At 34.3% G+C, this 18,564-nt stretch overlaps 1 protein-coding gene across 2 annotated transcripts in view; it reads right to left on the bottom strand.

Annotated features, from left to right (window-relative positions):
• Positions 1–18,564, bottom strand: part of LOC118194085 (PDF receptor-like) — a 583,685-nt gene that overhangs the window by 227,261 nt on the left and 337,860 nt on the right. For both annotated transcript variants that reach the window (XM_085813435.1, XM_085813434.1), the window contains exon 2: positions 5,727–5,861. In XM_085813435.1, the coding sequence (XP_085669561.1) occupies positions 5,727–5,861 (135 nt within the window). The remainder of the gene's footprint in view (positions 1–5,726; positions 5,862–18,564) is intronic.

Genomic DNA, 18,564 nt, shown 5'->3' with positions numbered 1-18,564 from the left:
GTTAGAGAAAAAACTCGGAAACTCCATGGCTGTTGTATTTTTTGTTCAAATAAATTACATTTTCTCATTTGTCGGCATTAGACGTACGAGAACTGTTCGAAATGAAACGAGAAAACACACACACATTAGTGAAAATCTAGATTTTATCAACATCGCCCACATGATGCTTTTCAAAATATCCTCCACTACACTCAATGCATTAATTCCAGTGCTGCAGTTAGTTTGAGAAATGCACACTCAGGTAGAGGAATAGAACTCGCTTCGAAGTTTTAATCCAGTGTCCAAAATGCATAGAATCATCTTCAGTTACTGTACTATTACTCTACAGTTTTCTTTCATTATGTTCATCATCACATCAGTTATGGAGGCTGAAGGCTTGCACGAGAGCAATCTTTTAGCACTTACTTTTCCTGCCTTGAAAGGTTTTATGGCAGAGATAAATGCTTTCTTGCAGCATCGTTTCAGCTCGATAAACCTAATCTGACATGGTATATAATGCCTGCATTGTAATATGCCTAAACTCTTGCATATATTTGTTGTATACAGTTATTTAAGTTATGCTTCCGTTTCAAAAAATCTGATGTGTACATGACTTCCCTGTACGGAATATTAAATTACACGCAATTTTTCTGCATTTCATTTAAACATTTGAATTAACAGCTACCGAATTTTGAATTAAATCTACTTCGTCGATTGCGCACAAACCAAAATAGAATAAATGCACTCTTTAAAGTCCACTATAATTATTTACCATAGCGACACTTCGATGCTAGATTCAATGAACAGCGTTACGTCTCATTCATTTTATAACTCAGATTGCACAAAAAATTATATCATCTGAAGAATTACCACATGTTCTATTCAAATACTGCAATTAATCTAAAACGATGTATAAAAGAAATTAAACTGATAAAAAAGAAACAGATTTTGGCTGACGATTCAGCGCCGCTTACCAAATGCGCATGCGCTACTAATTCAGTTCTCATTTTTGGCAAGGCAAAAATACATCAAGATTCTAAACATTTTCACTAAAAATTGAAAGATATAGAAAAACATAAAACACCAAATACAGTTAAGACAATTAAAAAACAATTTTTACAATTAAAATTACAGTTTCTATGCAAAAATAAGCTAAAAATTTACATGATAATTCCAGAATGAATTAAGCATAATTTGTAAGGATCCTAAGTTTTACTAACGTTTATTTTATTTTAAAACTGTACTATCATTTCTTATTTTCTACTTCCGGCCAGAATTAAACACTTTAACTTATTTATGCAAATTGTCTTGCTAACGCCAAGTACTGAAGTTGTGGCTTTTTGCCAAGCAAGAGAAAGGAATGAGTTATTGGAAGCAAGCCGCTTGCCACTGTAGTTTTACGAGTTTTCATTCTGTTGCTGGTTGCCTTCAAGGCCAGAGGTTTAGTCCTCTTGATAATTTGCGAACGTATTGTAGTTTAAGCAGCTCGGCGTACTGCATACGTACCTTTCATTAAATAAAGGCTAATCTTAGTGCTAGGCACTTGTATACTAATTCAAAGTTAGTTTTAGTTAGAGTTTTAGTTAGTAGTTTTTATATTCTTACGTTCATACCACAAGTGGTTGGTCTCTGTATTTCGAAGTTTCGGAAATTCCTGTAAAGTATAGAAAATAAAAGGTTTCGTATACCCTTCCTGCTTGTATTGTCTACTTCACACATTCTTGAACATAGCTTGAGTAAGCTTCCTGTTCCTATTCAGGACCATTCATGTTTCGAAAGCAAGTCAAAAGAAACACTAGTCCTGATAAATTTAATTCGCAATCATAAAAGAAGACATTACTTTGTTGTTGAGAAGCTTAGTTTCTCTAGATTAGCAACAAATTCACTATTCTACTAAGTTTTAAATGTAAACAAGTATGGCTGCCATGCTAAACAAATATTATGTGTAGCCGCACTTAAAAAAACTTTTAAATTGTTGATAATTCCACAATTATTGCATGCAGGTTAAGTAAAGGCGTAAAAACCTTAACCAGAAGATAAGAACAACACAATTCAATCATTTTTAAAGCAAAAAATGCGCAATTTACAAACATATGAGAATAAAGAAACTGAGCTCAATGAGCCGAGTGACAGAGTGCATTTAACTTTTGGTGCAGCCGATTGCAACCAAAGTGGGAGGATGGGCCATCTACATGTTATAGCAGTCCTATATACAAATTTCAACGTTCTGAGGGTACTCGTTTTTGAGTTCTGCGAGATACATAACGTACGCAGGTACGTACGTACGGACGGACGCCACGAAAAAAATCTCTTCAGAATTCTTTTTTAAATCAGTTTTATATATATATATATATATATATATATATATATATATATTTTGCAGAAAAAAGTCCTTTATTCTGTCTTTACAGATGTCACGCAAAACCATCCTTAAATTGAATTCGATAACCAGCAAAATGGTGATTTTCGTTGAAATATGATACTCGAAATTTTTCGCGATTACGATACTTCCTTATCACTTCGTGCAAGGAATTAAAAATTAACTGACTGTTGTTAAAAGAGATTAAATAATATACCCGTTCGCAACCGCAAAGTTAATTTTAATCTTTTAGAAACCAGACCTCTTTTTTTTCTTTTGTTTTTTGTTACCCCCCCCCCAAAAAAAAGGGAACCTCGTTCCACATTAAACTGTAACTCTTGCCTTTGGTTAAAGGTATTACTTTCGTTTCTTTTATTTATTGAGATTAGCTTACTTAATTTTAAGCATTTAGCCCATAGAACATAAAGAATAAAAAGGAAAGATAAGTAAAATAACAACTTTTTGCAGCTAATGAGAAAGAAGTTGTAATCGTTAGAATTCAGATTATCTGTTTAAAATACACAAAATAGCCTGTTAACAAGTTCATATTTAGCTTTATACTTATAGTTTGAATAAACACTAAAGTGAATCACAGTTCACACCGTAATTTCAATTTTGCAAATTTAAGAGAAACATTAACTTAAAACCAGAAAACCATTTCATGACAGACGGGGGAATTGCTACACACCAATCCTGTGAACAGCTATGCCTGAATCTTAATAATATAAAAAATCTGATGTGGACACCATATGACTTCCTTGTATGGCCTATTAAATTATACACACTTTTTGCTGCATTTCCTTCAAATTTATTGCCTCGAATTTCATTAGAGATATATTTCTCATTCAATCAATGAGTTCTCTCTTCGCAGCAAGGCAAGGATACATAAAATCTCGAAACATCTTCATTAAAAATTATAAAATACAGGAAAACATAAAGCACCTAATACAGTTAAAAACAATTTTTACGTTTAAAATCAGACTTTCTATGCACAAACCAGCAATTCGGCCAGTAGGCAAAGAGACAGATCTTTTGGTGCACAAAATTGAAAGTTTACTTTTGGTCCCACTCGGCAAAAAGACACTGAAGTTGGTGCACAAACTCACTGCATTCATTATTCTACTGAAAGCTTCAAATATAACCCAATGGCGCCCTCGTTAGGCTTAGTGCCATTTAATTGTTAACAAGATATAGATATTATTTATATATAGATATTACTTATATATAGATAGTGATTTTATATATAGCATTGTTTAACATAGTTATTTTGACAAAGAAACAGACTTTTTCTGAAATGACATAGCGATTTGTTTCCATATTTCCATTCTAAGACTCAATTTATAAGTTAATATTAAATAATGTACAATTTGGCGAGAAACGTAAGGGGAAACTAAAAAATTTATCTTGGCCTACTTTTTTCAGTCTACCCCAAGAATAATTCGCCTTGGGAAAATTCGGTAACCTGTTTTATTTTCGCTTTTATTGCCCACGAGCGGAAAAACAAATGTGCATCTTTCATTTTTCAAATAATTTTAATCAAGTGGATAGCGCATATTTGGCGTTATTATCGCTTACTCATATGCCAAATTTTAAAACGCGCCAATTCTTAAATTCACGTATATCTATGGAAGTTTTGAATAAAAAACTCTAATTTTTTTCAAGTACGACTGGAAAGACAGGTACATTAAGGTGATGGTAAAAGTTTTATAGGTTAATGATAGAAAAATGCGTTCGAAAAATTTAGAAAATTTACAAAAAAAAAAAATATATATATATATATATATATATATATATATATAAGTTTCGAATTAATTTGAAAACATCTGCCAGTTTTACTTAGATTGAACGTAAATTTGGAACTGTGAAAGAAGGAATCCAGTACGTTTAATAAAAAATAGATATTAATAAATACATACCAAATCCAATTAACATAAAGGAGCTAAACCTTAAACAATTTAAGAGGTAATTTTTTAAAACCTACTCGAGCGATTTTTACAAAACTTGATTCTTTGGCATAATTTGAGTCATAGAATCGGAATATAGAAAAGAATAGGTATGTCACTTTAGAAGAAGTCAAATTTTGTGTCAGAATATCTATGTTAGAGCAATACGATATTATAGATATATAAATCTAATAAATATGGCATGTCGTGCTTTTGAAACTTGAGACATAAAAAACGCAAGTTTAATTTCGTCAATCGGGCAAGTAGAAATAGATACCATGCAGTCTCACTTTTATACGCTTTTTTGAACGATAGTAGCGCATTAAATACCCTTTCACGGACCACCGTTTAAGTTTGCAAACTAATATAATTGATTTTTAAGTCTTTGTGCAAAAATTTATTCTGCATACAGTGTAAGCATTTGTTAAGGTCCTGAAAAATTGACTTAAAAATGCTTAATTGTACTCTAGTGGAAGCAAGAGCATACGGGACTATTAACAATTCGGGGAATTTCCAGCAACCGCTTTTAATTCCATCTTGTCGCTTTATATATATATTTTTAAAAACATATGAAATATTAATTGCATTGCAGGATTAGTGTAGCAAAAAACAATAAAATCATTAGAACAAAATATTTAGTGACATTAATAAAGTAAATAAATAAATTCGAAAGATTAATTAACGGTAAACATATTAGACTCTCATAACCCCGTCGTCGTTAGCTTGTCCTTAATTCGAAATGAATAAATCTAATTGTTTGCTTCATAGCATAAAAGAGGGGAATTTTCATGTTCCACCCCCTTGTCGATTTTATAATGATACCAGCACTTAAAGCTACTCAGCAGCAATTCTCTTAAATCTGAACTTGGCTGTCCTGGCATCTCGATGAAAATTGCCTTATTCGTGGTATAAACTGAATTTCATAAAGGTTCTGGATAATTCTTGTATCTTGACAAACTATGGCTGACCTGAAAACGATGTCTGCACTTTTATGCACGCTAGACGCGCCAGTCAGAGCAGCCCCATCCGCCCATAAATGGATGGATGCTGCGACAGTCCGAGTAAGGACTGCATTGTTTATAAAGAATTGGATAATAGAACTATGTAATCCTATCGAACGAAGAGAAGATATTCATTGAGATTATGCTAAACACTTGAAAAACACCAATTAAGTCTCTGATATTATCCCTCAGTACAGTACTAACATGGTATCATGACTTCATCGTGGGCAGAATGTATGTAAAATTGCTATATTTACTTCAATTCAAAATAAGTATCCTGATATCAGCAAGTTAGATTATTAAAATAGCAATGAAAGACAACATTTCAGCCTCATAATATGTAAAAAATGTCAAAAGTATTGCGAAAGACCATATTTTGCGTTAAGGGTAGAATCAATTCCAATTTTGAACAATTATTCGAAAACGAACTTTAATTCTGCAAACCTGATTGCTCTGACGTGGACTCCGATGGTTGGAGAAAAGGAAAAATACCATGGCAGGGGAATGAAATGGAGGATCCGGCCGGCGTTGGAGGCCAACAGAAGAAACTGTCCCAAGCTGCTGGGCACATTAAATCACCTGCAAAGAAATATATAAAATTACTTAAAAAGTTTGTATGTATGCGGTATAATTTTTATAGTACACAGAGTTTCGTATATACTGCAGATTTATGCTCTAAAATACATTCCTATTAAAAAAATAAGCAACAAAGGCAAAGCAGGGGAAAAACAAAAACTATTTAATGAATAGGCGTGAAACTGATCTAAGCGGTTGGTGCGGCATTACTAGAGCATATAGCAAAAAACAATACATAGCAAAGACATACAAAAATATATGTATTACTACCATCACAACTCGTAAGACCATTTGGGTCGGAAAAACGTGCATTTGAGACATCACGCTAATAACGGGGATGATATTCTCTAGCTGAAGTGCGTGCTTGACAACGGCGAGGTAGGCTGGGAACAGTATCGCTGATCGCTTGTTGTGGCAGTAGCGCCCATTTCTGTAGTATAGCATGTCGAAGCTCGTGAGGGGTGCACATTGGCAGACTGCAACCTGCTATCCGTTGTCCTAACATGTCCCACATATGCTGTAGGGGATTCAGGTCCGCTGATCCAGCAGACAACGGCAAATGTGGAATGGTTTGATTCTTCAGATACCTCTGCATCACTCGCGTTCTATGCGGGCAGGCGTTATCGTCTATAAATATTGAGTCAGTACCTATTGCAGCGATAAAAGCACACATAAGAAGCTGCAAAATTGGTCGCGATATCGGACGGTTGTGACGGAACGATCAGGAATCACGTAGAGGTCGGTGCGGCTGTCCGTTGCTATTCCAGCCCATACAAGTAAGCTTCCTCCTCAATGGTTATTTTCCAGGATGTTTGACGCCCAATAGCGTGTTCCTGGCTCTCCCCATATCATTGCCCTTCCGGAATCGTTCTGGGTGTTACATCGAGACTCATCCGTATAGAGGACGTGTCTCTACTGCTCTGGTGTTCATGAGCCCAATTCAATCGCGCTCTCACATACGATGGGGACAAATAACACAAACCACAGGTACATCAATCTTCATGCAGTCAACGCGACAAAATTTATCGACGTATCGGCCGTCCTGCAGCAGCAGAGAGATGTCACGCCAGCTTTCGTTATTGATCTACGACGTCTTGCACTTAGCAATCTCTTTCTTCGAATGAAGTAGGCTTTCCTCTATTTCAATAATTTCTTACATCCGTCGATTTTTACTGTAGGCCGAGTTCATTAATACTGGGGCACATACCTTACACATGTAACTCTTCCAGTTGATTGCTGTTCATTGAAGTTGAATGAAGTTCTCTTGCAGTTTTAGCTGCTTGAAATTTTACTACTGAGGTTCATCTTCAGCAAGAGTTCATAAAATTCAATAGACGTCATCTCTTGACGCCAAACGTAGATGGACCTAACGGCTGTAAGGAATAGGATTTTTTATCCTTCCGACTAATTTTGTGCTCTTAATGTTTCTTCTCATTATAAGATTTGTTCTTGCAGCGCCGTTTCATTATCGAGTTGTCGACGAAGCATGATTTCCTCTTTTGGTTCTTCGCGAATAATTTTCTATTATACATAATATGTTTATTTTGAAAAAATTCTATTGCAGACTTTTTCTCCCTGGTCAATTCCCAAATTGTCATATTCATGGCGTTATCAAAAAATTTTAAAATTAAGCCAATATTTTAATGCTGACTTAAAAATTTAAAGTTATTTAAATTTACGAACAGTACACAGCATAAGGAAATTTATGCTCAGTTTGCGAAAAAATGTGCGCGTTTGCTAGATTTGCAACTTTTCACATATATTTTTGCTGCGATTTCAGACGGTCCCCATAACGGAATTTTGTCAAATGATGGTTTCTTAAAATAAAAACTAAAAAAAATTAAAAATTAAACAAATTAATTTGAAAAAGCGAAATTGATTTATTTTAGCTTAAACTTAAGCGCAGTTTCTGACGCTTTTATTCGAGAAGCGAAATTGTCGGTTACTTAAAATTAGAGTTTCTATTCTGAAACAAGCAATTCGGCCAGCGAACTGGATGACAGAGTTTTCGGTACACAAAATTGAAATTTACTCCTCTGCAAAGGGATGCTGTAAAGGCACGGAAGCTGAAAAGAGCACTGGATACTGAAGAAACTTCGAAATCCAATTTAATTTAATTTTACAATCCCTTTTGCAGTGCTAGTCCTTTATTCTGTCCGTACGTAGTGATGTCAGGGAAAAACGTCGTTCAAATGGCTTCGAGAGTAGTTAAAATACATATATTTTCATTGAAACATGATAACCGAAAGTTTTGGCGAATACAATCTTCATTTACTTTGGAAGTAAAAAATTATCTGATCCCCAAATCTGAAAAACTTGCAATGTTTGATATTTTTAACTATAAATTTGGTTGTGGAGCGACGTTTTGCTTGGGGTTTGTTTTAAAATGCTTGTAAGAATTCGAATTATAATATTATAATACGAAAGTATACAAATTTTAGATTGGCTATTTTGTTCAAAGGTATCTGACCCATTAGAAAAGATAAACATCGCAAATTATTCTCAAATTTTAAATTTATAAATTATGTTTCCCGCTTTCTTAGCGAGCCTTCGTGGTGTAGTGGTCTGCACACTCAGCGCGTAATTGAGAGCTTCGCGGTTCGATTCCCGGCGAAGGCGTTGCTAATTTTTCATCTTACCTGCTTCCAAATAATCCAAATGGCTCTACAGGTAAAGGTAAAGGTAAAAGTATGGGGGACACCAGCGATGTACCATAGGTCAACTGGTAATGCCTTCCCATACTAACTCTTTGAGAGAAAAAAAAAAGGGGGGGTAATTGCAAGTTTTATAAGAATTTGCATAGACTGAAGCTTTTCAAAAGGTCTAAAGTTTGCCTATTATGGTACATCGTGCAATTCCACAGTACGCCCCGCATCCAGTATTTATTAAAAATAATGGTGTAGGGCATAAGTAGATTACAAAATAGTAGGAATACAATTTGAGATTCACAAGATAAATTGAACATCTGATTTGGTGCAACAAAAATAGGAGATAAACATAATTAATAAACGAATAAAGATAATGAGATAATTATAATTAGTACTGGCAACACAATGTTAAATGAATTGTTATAATAATGCTAAAGAGGTGTCCATGGGTTATATCAGATATATTGGTTTATTGCAGTTTATAAAGTTCACGAGCGGATCCGTTTTGTCCATAATCACAGCATGTAAAAGTTCACTAAGTTTAAACTGTATGTTGACTTACACTTGACAGAGATCTAGGCCGTAGGAAGAGAGTCGTTGCATAATTTTCTGAAACTTTGGATATTGATGTTTATCTTTAATTAAAAATCTTTGGAATGCCAGGAGGTCAGTTCTTGGGGATTTTATGTGAATATCCTCAGTTAAGGGGCATGAGAAAACGTAGTGATCAGGAGTTCCCTGTTCCCCACATATGCAGATGTCAAAATTTGCCAAATTTCTTGCGTAAAAATATGTGGGGAAGGGTCCATGTCCTGTTATAAAGTAATTTAGGGAAGGATTCGAGTTCAGAGATGCTAAGCTTACATTGGGCATCAAGTTATATGTGCGTCTTCCCTGTGGAGCACTGTTCCACAAATTTTGCCAAGATTTCGAGGCAAGTTGTTTTAGTTGGTACTTGAAATTTGAGCGAGGCCACGGAATGATGATTTCAGTACCATCTTGATTAATAGCTGCTTCTTTGGCTAGTTCATCTGCCTGATCATTACCAAAATGGCCACTATGTCCTTTGATCCATGAAATTTGAATTTTGTAGTTTGGGATTTTTCCGAGAAGAGAATTTCTGTCGGATATCAATGGAGAGGAAGGTAAGGGATTTTTAATAGCTAGAATAGCTGCTTGGGAGTCAGATTTTATGCTAAATTCGTTGAGATTTTTGAGAATGGCTATTTCAATCGCTGCTTTTATAGCTGACAATTCCGCTTGGGAAACACTATCATTATTAGGGAGATGGCCTTTCCATTTGATGATATTTGAGGGGGTAATTTGGAAAAAGACTGCGGAACCAACTTTTCCTTCAATTTTTGATCCATCAGTATAAGCAATTGGAGATGAATTTGAATTTTCTTCAGACGTGGGGAATATTATTTTGCTGAAGCGAAGCGCTGGATGGATAAGATTGGGGTTAATTTTCTTTTCATAGTTGGATGGCCAAAAGGTTTGGTTGTTGAATTCTGTGGCTTGGTTAAGTTGAAGAACTTTCATATAGGTGCATTCCATTTCTGCACTGATTGATAACGGAAGAGTACCAGCTAGTGTATCAAGTGCTATATTTGAAGTTGTGCGATACGCCCGAGTAATGCAAAGAGTAAAACGCCTAAATGTCTCTACAGTGGCGGCCGAACTACAAAGACTGCTGGGTGATGTTTCTTCTCGCCCAGGATTTGGCGATTGGGTCCCCTAAAAAACCCCAGTCGCCCTTTAAAAGGGGGTGTATGTAAGATATTTCTCCCGCCTTCTTAGAGAGCCTTCGTGGTGTAGTGGTCTGAACACTCAGCGCGTATTTGAGAGATCCACGGTTCGATTCCCGGCGAAGGCGTTGCTAACTTTTCAGCATGCCTCCTTCCAAATAATCCTAATGGCTGTACAAATGTGCAAAGTATGCAGAGAGGTTTCTTTTTACTACGAAACAACTTCCTTTAAAGACTCTTACGACGAAACTCAGAAACTGATTTCCAAATCAGTGTCATAAAAACAACAAAGCTGCCAAATTAGAAATAACTGTCCTATTTAAGATTCTGTCTGAATCGAAAACAAACGAATAGAATCATTCGAGCTTTTTAAGCAGAAGACGTGAAAAAAATTTGCTGTGCACTCACCGGGATTCAACCACACGTCAAATATACTTTCAATTACACCACGAAGGCATGCGGAAAGGAGAGAGAAAATACCCTATGTTTTAAACTACTGTAACGTTTTATACGAGGATCCAATTTTATAATCATCCAAAATAACTTCAGTACCTGAATACATGTAAAACGCCCTTTTTTAATTTACCTCCAATGAAATCTGAATACTAAAATAAAAGTTCGGTTTATTCAAAAATTGTTTTAGATGATTAATGGTACGGATTTAATATTTCATTCTTTTATTGCTCTGCACGCCCATTAAACTAGGTTTTCAATCATAGAGATCGTTAAATACATATTAAGGTACAAACTCGGAGTCTGACAGTAATTAGAAAACAAAACTAATTAGTATCGAGCCAAAGATGACAAAGATGCTTAACTTTCTCATTGATTGATTATATATGATGATCATAATTACATACAATGGATTTTAAAGTTTCTTGGTCTTGCGACTTCTTCCCGTTTCGATACATCAGGATTATTCATTAGGCGTTCACATTTATTATGTTATCAAGGCATAATAGTTTAGAAAGCAATGAAAGTTAGCAAACTGCATAAATCAAAACCCTGCAGTTAAGAAAAGTAAAACATAAGACATACGGAATAAGTAATGAAAGTAAAATTAGAGTTTAAAAAAGTTTAGTTATTACAGTTTAAAAATATTTATATATCTATATTATACATAGTTTAAAAAATATATATTATAATTTAAAAGTTATAACTTATCGTTTATAAAGTAAGAGTTATAGTTTTAAAATGTATTTATTATAGTTTAAAAAGTTTACAGTTTAAACTAATTTTAAAAATATCTGAAAGAATTCAGATTTTTAACCGAAGCGTTAGATTTACTGCTAAGGTGTTTTTATTCTGTAGCTGAGCTCACCATCTAGCAGTCTGTTCTTGGACTCAATCCTTTTTACATAAAATTTTTTATCTTTTTAGCTTTATAATTAAATACCTCTTCCTTCGCACATGTACCATACTACACGCTATGCGACCAGCCTTCGTCTGGCTTTTAAATGTACCAGAAAAATTCCTAAAGGGACAACATTAAATTTAAAAACTGCGCAAAATTTTACTCTGCAGAACAACTTTATGAAAAACACAAACAACAGAAAAAATTCAATAAAAATATATTAAATATAAAAAAATTACAATAAATTAAGCAATATCCCTTAACACAAATATTAATTATCCTAATAAATAAATTAGCCAACTTCCCGTTGCAAAATCTTAAGAATTCAAATGGTATAAAGGAAGTTAAGAACTTTGTTTCCTAGAAAACAATCATGCAGAACATTTTACATAATAATATATAATTAAAATATAATATAAATAATTTACAATGAAATAAGCAATAAATCTCATATTTTCAAGAGAAAACAGTCAGCAGTCTAGATTCCAAAGCAATGAATGAAGAAATGGTTGCCAAAACCACATTTCTAAAAGAATGAAATTATCAGTAGAAAGCAATAACCAATCAAAATTGTGCTTTGTGGATGACATAAGTCAAACTATGCAAACCTCTTTGCCATTAGCTAATAGAGAGAGAGAGGGAGGGAAAAAAGGAAATTCTTCCTGTTGTGCCTCGCGAAACACATGCGCGTCAGAATAAGTAGATTGCGATGTGCGTGTTGCGTGTATAATTAATGATATTTTATCTCATATTTTCAGCAGTCAGCAGTCCAGCATACAAAGCATTGAACGAAAAATTATTGCCAAAGCCACATTTCTAAAAGAATGAAACTATTCAAAATGATGCGATTTCATCAAAAAAGATAAAATTTTAAAAAAATATCATTCAAATATTGAAAAAAACGCTTCGAGGTTTACTGGCTCTTGTCTAGATGCACCTAAAGTGAGAAAGTTAAGCACCTATGTACCAAGTTTCGTAGTCCTGGGTCTATTATCTTACGCGCAGCACGAACGGAAGACATACACACATAGACCCTTTCTTTTATTATACGTAGAAGTAAAATTTACCAGTAAAATCACTAAGTTTTTAATAGCAGCATATTCTTAGAATCTTTGATAGATTGTTGAGTGATGCTCCACATTTTCTCGGTAGACTCATGAATGTTTATATTTTTTTCATCATTCATCATCATATTGATGTCACAATTTGGAATCCCTTTGAATACAGATAACCAGGAGCAAGGAAGAACAGTTGATAGCCATAATGGAAATGATTTCCTAAATTTCCGCTGAATCGAGGAAGGATTACAGAGATGAAGAATTCCATGGACGGAAATTTTACAGAAATGAAGAAATCCATCGAAGCAAATTCCAATGGGCTGAAAAAGAAAGCAGCACAAATAAAAGAAAGTACACTTTATCCACACACATGCACACATAAGAGGAGGAAGGCATATTTCTATATCTCCCGTTCTAGGCCGACTGACGAAATTTACTACTGCGTTTTCCATGTTTCGAAACCGCGACTTAGATATTAGATTTATATATAGAATTGTTCTACCATACGTATTTAGATATAAAATCATATTTTTTCTGAAATAACATAAGTACTTTTTTCACATTTCGATTCTACAACTCAAATTATGCCTTAATATTAACTTTTGTAAAATTTGTCCAGAAACTTTCCGAGAAATACAAAAATTTATCTTGGAGCACTTTTTTCACTTTGCGCCAAGAATAATTCACATGGCGAAATTCCTAATTTATGGTTACCTACTTTCCTTTCCCTTTTTCATATTGTGCACGAGCGGAAAAAAAGGTTCATCGTTCATTCTTTCAAATAATTTTAACAGAGTGTGTAAAACACATTTGATGTCGTTACGGCTTATAAGAAGTATGCCAAATTTCAGAACGCGCATATAAGTTCACGTATATCTTGGGAAATTTTGAATGAATAACTCGCATTTTTTCACGTTCGCTTAGGAATACCTCTACTTTAAAGATGATGGCAAAACGTTTACAGATTATAATTCTTAACGGTTAGGTTAGGTTAGGTTGAGTTATTTAATTACGGCAAAGGCTCGAGGGCTATCTGCCTAAGGGGAGGGAGGCCTTCGTGAAGGCCTTTCTAAGGAAAACTGGCTCGTATACACGTTACACATGGGGAAAACCACGAAAATACCCATGCAGCCAGCCCGTTCGCGGGATTCAAACCTCGAACCGAACTACCAGCGTTCAGCGACTTTACCGCTCGGCCGCTGGTGGGCAGATTATAATTAAAAAATGGGTACTATTCGGTTTCGAGGGCCGTAAAAAATCGCCAAACTATTGTTGATGCCAATGCTGAGAAAAATAATTGCGGCAACCCTAATAACTGCCGCAAAAAAGGAAGTATAGTAGTAAATAACTCTTTAAGATTTATGTTTTAATTTAGATGAAAGATTAATTTCATATAATACTTTTTTAATATTATAATTTATATGAAAAAGGCTAAACATGACTAAGAAGCATAAGAGTCAATAACTATTTCAGATCATTATCATAATTTATATAAAAATTGCTAAACATAACTGAATGGATGCCTGCATCTCTATTTCGCTACCGACTTATCGCTAAAGCATAATTTCATTTCGTTGGTTGTTCAAACGTAATTTTCTATAATGAATTATGCCTTTTCTTTTCTCGGTAAAGTGCAGAATCGCTCACGTACTTGCTTGCCGCTTTTTTACAAGGGTAAAAACAATTGAATTTTTGTCAATTTTCTTTTACTTTTTAAGTGAAAATAGGTCAATGTGTACATAGATAAAGTCAAGGGTGTGCGCAGTGCCATTTTTGTGCAATTCTGGGATTTTTGTTAAGTGAAAATAGGTCGATGTGCACATGGATACCGAGTATGTGCAATTCTTAATAACGCGTCAAGCAGTGGGTGATTCTGCACTTTACCCAAAATTCTATTGCCGACTTTTCGTCATTGGCAATTCCCAAATTGTTAAATCCATAGGATATCAAAAAAGGATTTAAAAATTAAACTAGTATGTCAATGGCGTCTTAAGAAATATAAAACTATATAAACTTACGCAATCTGAAATCAACGCGTACGCTAGATTTGGCGCGCTGTTAAATGGGCGCGTTTGCTAGATTTGGCGCTTTTGCGCCTACATTTTCGCTGCAATTTTTTTACGGCCCCCAAAACCAAATAGTACCCAAAAATCTAAAAATTTATAAAAATTACTAAAAGATAAAAATTTTAAAACCAAATTTGAAAATGTATGTAAATGTTATTTGGAATCAACCTAATTTTGAATTGTAAAAGAAACAATCAGGTAAGTTTAATAAAAAAGCGTTATTAATCAGTATATACCACTGAGGATCTAAAATTTTGAGAGCTAATTTTTTAAAAACTACTCGTGCGATTTTTACAAAACTTGGAACTTTCGCAGAATTTGAGTCCTAGAATCGAAATCTGGAAGAAATCGGTATGTCGTTTCAGAAAAAGTCTGATTTTATACCTGAATACGTAAGTTAGAGCATTGCTATGCCTAAATCTATTTTATATCCTAAATCATTCTTTTGAGACATGACAAACGCAAGTTAAATTTCGTCAGTTGTCCCATAAGAACAGGAGATACAGAACAGTCCCATTTGTTTCGTGTACCTCGTCAGTTTTCTCTAAAATGCATTGCCGCTGTTGAAGGGAATCGTGCCGGTGCTACGAATAAGAGTATAGCCGCCATAGAAGAAAAGCTTTAAGATGAGTTAGAGACGGTGGAAACGGAAATGTTAGGAAATGTAAGAAGTTGAAATCTGGTAGTTCGAGCCGGGGTTCAAATTCCGCCGAATGGGCTGGCTGCATGGAAGTGTTCACGGTTTTCCTCATGTGTAACGTGTATACGAGCCAGTTTCCCTTAAAATGTCCTCCACGAAAGTCTTCCCTTAGGCAGATAACACTCGAGTGTTTTGCCGTAATCAAGTAAATCAAAGTAAAACATCCTTCTTCTAAACCTAAAAGTAGTGCATCATGACAGACTTGCATTTTAAAACGGTAATAAAAGTTAATTATTCCTAGTCTTGGAGGCTGCACTGCCCAAGCCATGCGGTCCTGAAGATGGAAGCGATCTTGTAAATATTTGTAAATTAAAATTTGTAAATATATCATACACTAAAAGGATTTGTTGTAAATATTTTAATCTTTTTATCGTTTTTTTTAAATTTCTGCATTGTAACATTTTCCATTGTTTTACTTATTTATTTTATTTATTGATTATTTTTAAAATGGTAATTTGATGTTATTTTGCACTTGACCACATGTCGTGTTTATTTGTTGCATAGCATAAAAAATCTTTTAATTCTGATGCAACGGTTTGGGAGCTGTGTAACTCAATTAGAGCTCGAAATGTAGACAATTTCGTTCCTTAAGGGCTTGTTGAGAAGTTAGGACATATGGCGGTTTTTCGCCAAATTGACGACTTTAAGTAAGTTTCGAGAAAACACATTTTCGAAGCCCTATGAGCAGACGTTTCTAGAGTCCGTATTGCAGAGTATAAATACGGGTCGGTAAGTTGGAGAGCTCAATTGTGAAACAATTGCGAATTTGCTGTGAGATTTAGCGATTAGATGAATTACAAGTTAGGCTTTACGCTAAGAGTCATCTGAGAAATTTTACGACTCATTTCGTGTCCTAAGGACACGAGAATATCCGAGTTCCCCTTGAGTTACTTCATCCCTTATTGTGCTTGGTGTACTACTTAGGCTGCCTATTTTCTTAATAAATTTTTGATTTCTTCCTGCTTACCTGATCTTAAAGCACGTGATTCAAAGGCACATCAACGATCCTGTTGCGTTCAACCCGTTTCCATCAATGATCCAATATAAATGTTCATTTTTCTTAAGATGGCGATTTACATAACATTTTTTCAAACTTTAAATTTTAACATTATTAACCACCACTTTCTTCGAAATTACGACACGCAAAATTCAACAATAAAATCCCAAAATTTTTAAAAACTGCATGTTTTTTTAATTCAATTCCCGATAAAGTGTTAAATATTACCATACATTTTCTTACATTTGCTATATTATTACTTTAAAAATAATAAATGGTGATACTATTTGGGGGGCAACATCCTTTCATTTGAAAAGTGATACGAACCAAAAGTAATTATCCAGACTAATAGCATCACTGCTGCTTAAAAAAAAGTAATTTTATACCAACGTTTTTAAATTATTTTTCTAACAGAAAAATATTCCTTTGAAATTTGCAGTGGAAATTTTATCAACCGTAGCTATTTCAACAAAACTTTCAAACGGCTGATAACACTACATTTTGCGAAATTTATGCATGCTTCAGCCAATTTGTCAATAGAAATTAATTTTTCATAACATTTTACAAAATATTCTCATTGTATCATAGATTTTTATAGAATCACTATAGTTATAATAATTATCTAGATTCTAAAAAATCATTTGTATGTCTAGAAATCTTTACATAAACCGATTTAATAATTTAATTTCCTATATTTTTGTTCAAATGCATAACATAAAACCAAACCTGGAATTTTAACAAACTTGTTTATTTCCTTCAGCGTTCGTTATCGCTTAATGATCAACCATTCAAAAAGTACACAGTTGCACAACCTTTTGAAACAATCGACTATAAATGCTGCTTTTTACTTCAACAACTGTGGAATTAAAACATTGTTTACCGTAGAACTACAGCACTTTAAACTTTTAGAGATTCACTCACTCACTAATCCACTAATGCAATGAACCGCTCTTAGAAAGACTTTAAAGCCGATTTTCTAAAGTACGAAAACATGTTACAACTTTTAACAAAGAAATTACTACTAAAAAGGGAGTAACAAACTATATTAATCATAATATGTTTCTAATACAAAAAAAAATTGATGTAAATTGAAGGAACTCCGACATCTTCCCCAGCTTTGAATTTGTCTACATGTGGAGAAAGCCAGGATGAGTGCCACTACCGAAGGAATTTGTCATCTGCCTGCTTTTCCATGGTTGTGAGGCCACCATTCCTGATGAGCATCAGATAAGCCTTCTTTTGTATTAAACTAGGTTAATCTGAATAGTTAAAATGAAAACCTAAAGTCTTTTAATTTACTTTTATGTAACTTGTTGGAATAGCTAGAAGAATATTTAAACTTTTAACTCAATTCTAATTATATCCACATTATAATAATCCATATTAATTAGCAATATGGGGAATGAATATTCTTGAGATTAAATTTTTTGGATCCGGTTTTAGATGCGTGCTCGCATCCCCGGTTCAGTGCAACAGTACTCGGTAATGAATGCAATATCTTCCGGGGTTTTAGCTTGTAAAGTCATTGGGTTATTTTTAAAGCAGGAATGACGAAAAATGAGCAACGTCCTCGCCGGGAACAGAACCACGGACCGCTGGAATACGCTCCCAGCGTGCAGACCACTACACTACGAAGGCGGGAGAAATACTTTATATACTTCCCCTTTTAAAGAGCGACTGGGGATTAGGGGACCCAATCGCCAAATCCTGGTGATGAAGAATCACCATTCACCACCTTTTAGTTCGGGTGCCACTGTAGAGACATTAGGTTATTTCGAAGCAGGAGACATGAAAAATGAGCAACGCCTTCGCCGGGAATGGATCCACGGACCTCTGGAATACGCACCCAGCGTGCTAACCAGTACACTACGAAAGTATTCTAAAAAGGCGGGAGAAATGATTTATAAGCTTAAGGCTGAAAAGGAATGGATAAAAAAATTTACACATAATGTGTAGTATATATAGATATATATTATTATCGGTGAACTGAATATTGGTTAATCACCTTTAATTTGGGTAATGCTATGTTTAAAGGAATAGTTAAATGTGCAATAATTGTGGTGAATTTTTCTTTGTGTAAAGATATATATTTATATATAAATTTAACGAAGGTGTTTTATGAATGAGAATTTGAT

This window comes from Stegodyphus dumicola, chromosome 3 (assembly GCF_044657685.1).
Source record: "Stegodyphus dumicola isolate Sdum_Otavi_A_Nest chromosome 3, ASM4465768v1".
In the NCBI taxonomy this organism is placed as follows: domain Eukaryota; kingdom Metazoa; phylum Arthropoda; class Arachnida; order Araneae; family Eresidae; genus Stegodyphus; species Stegodyphus dumicola.
The sequence above is the reverse complement of the archived record's forward strand: the minus strand, read 5'-3'. Positions and strand labels throughout refer to the sequence as shown.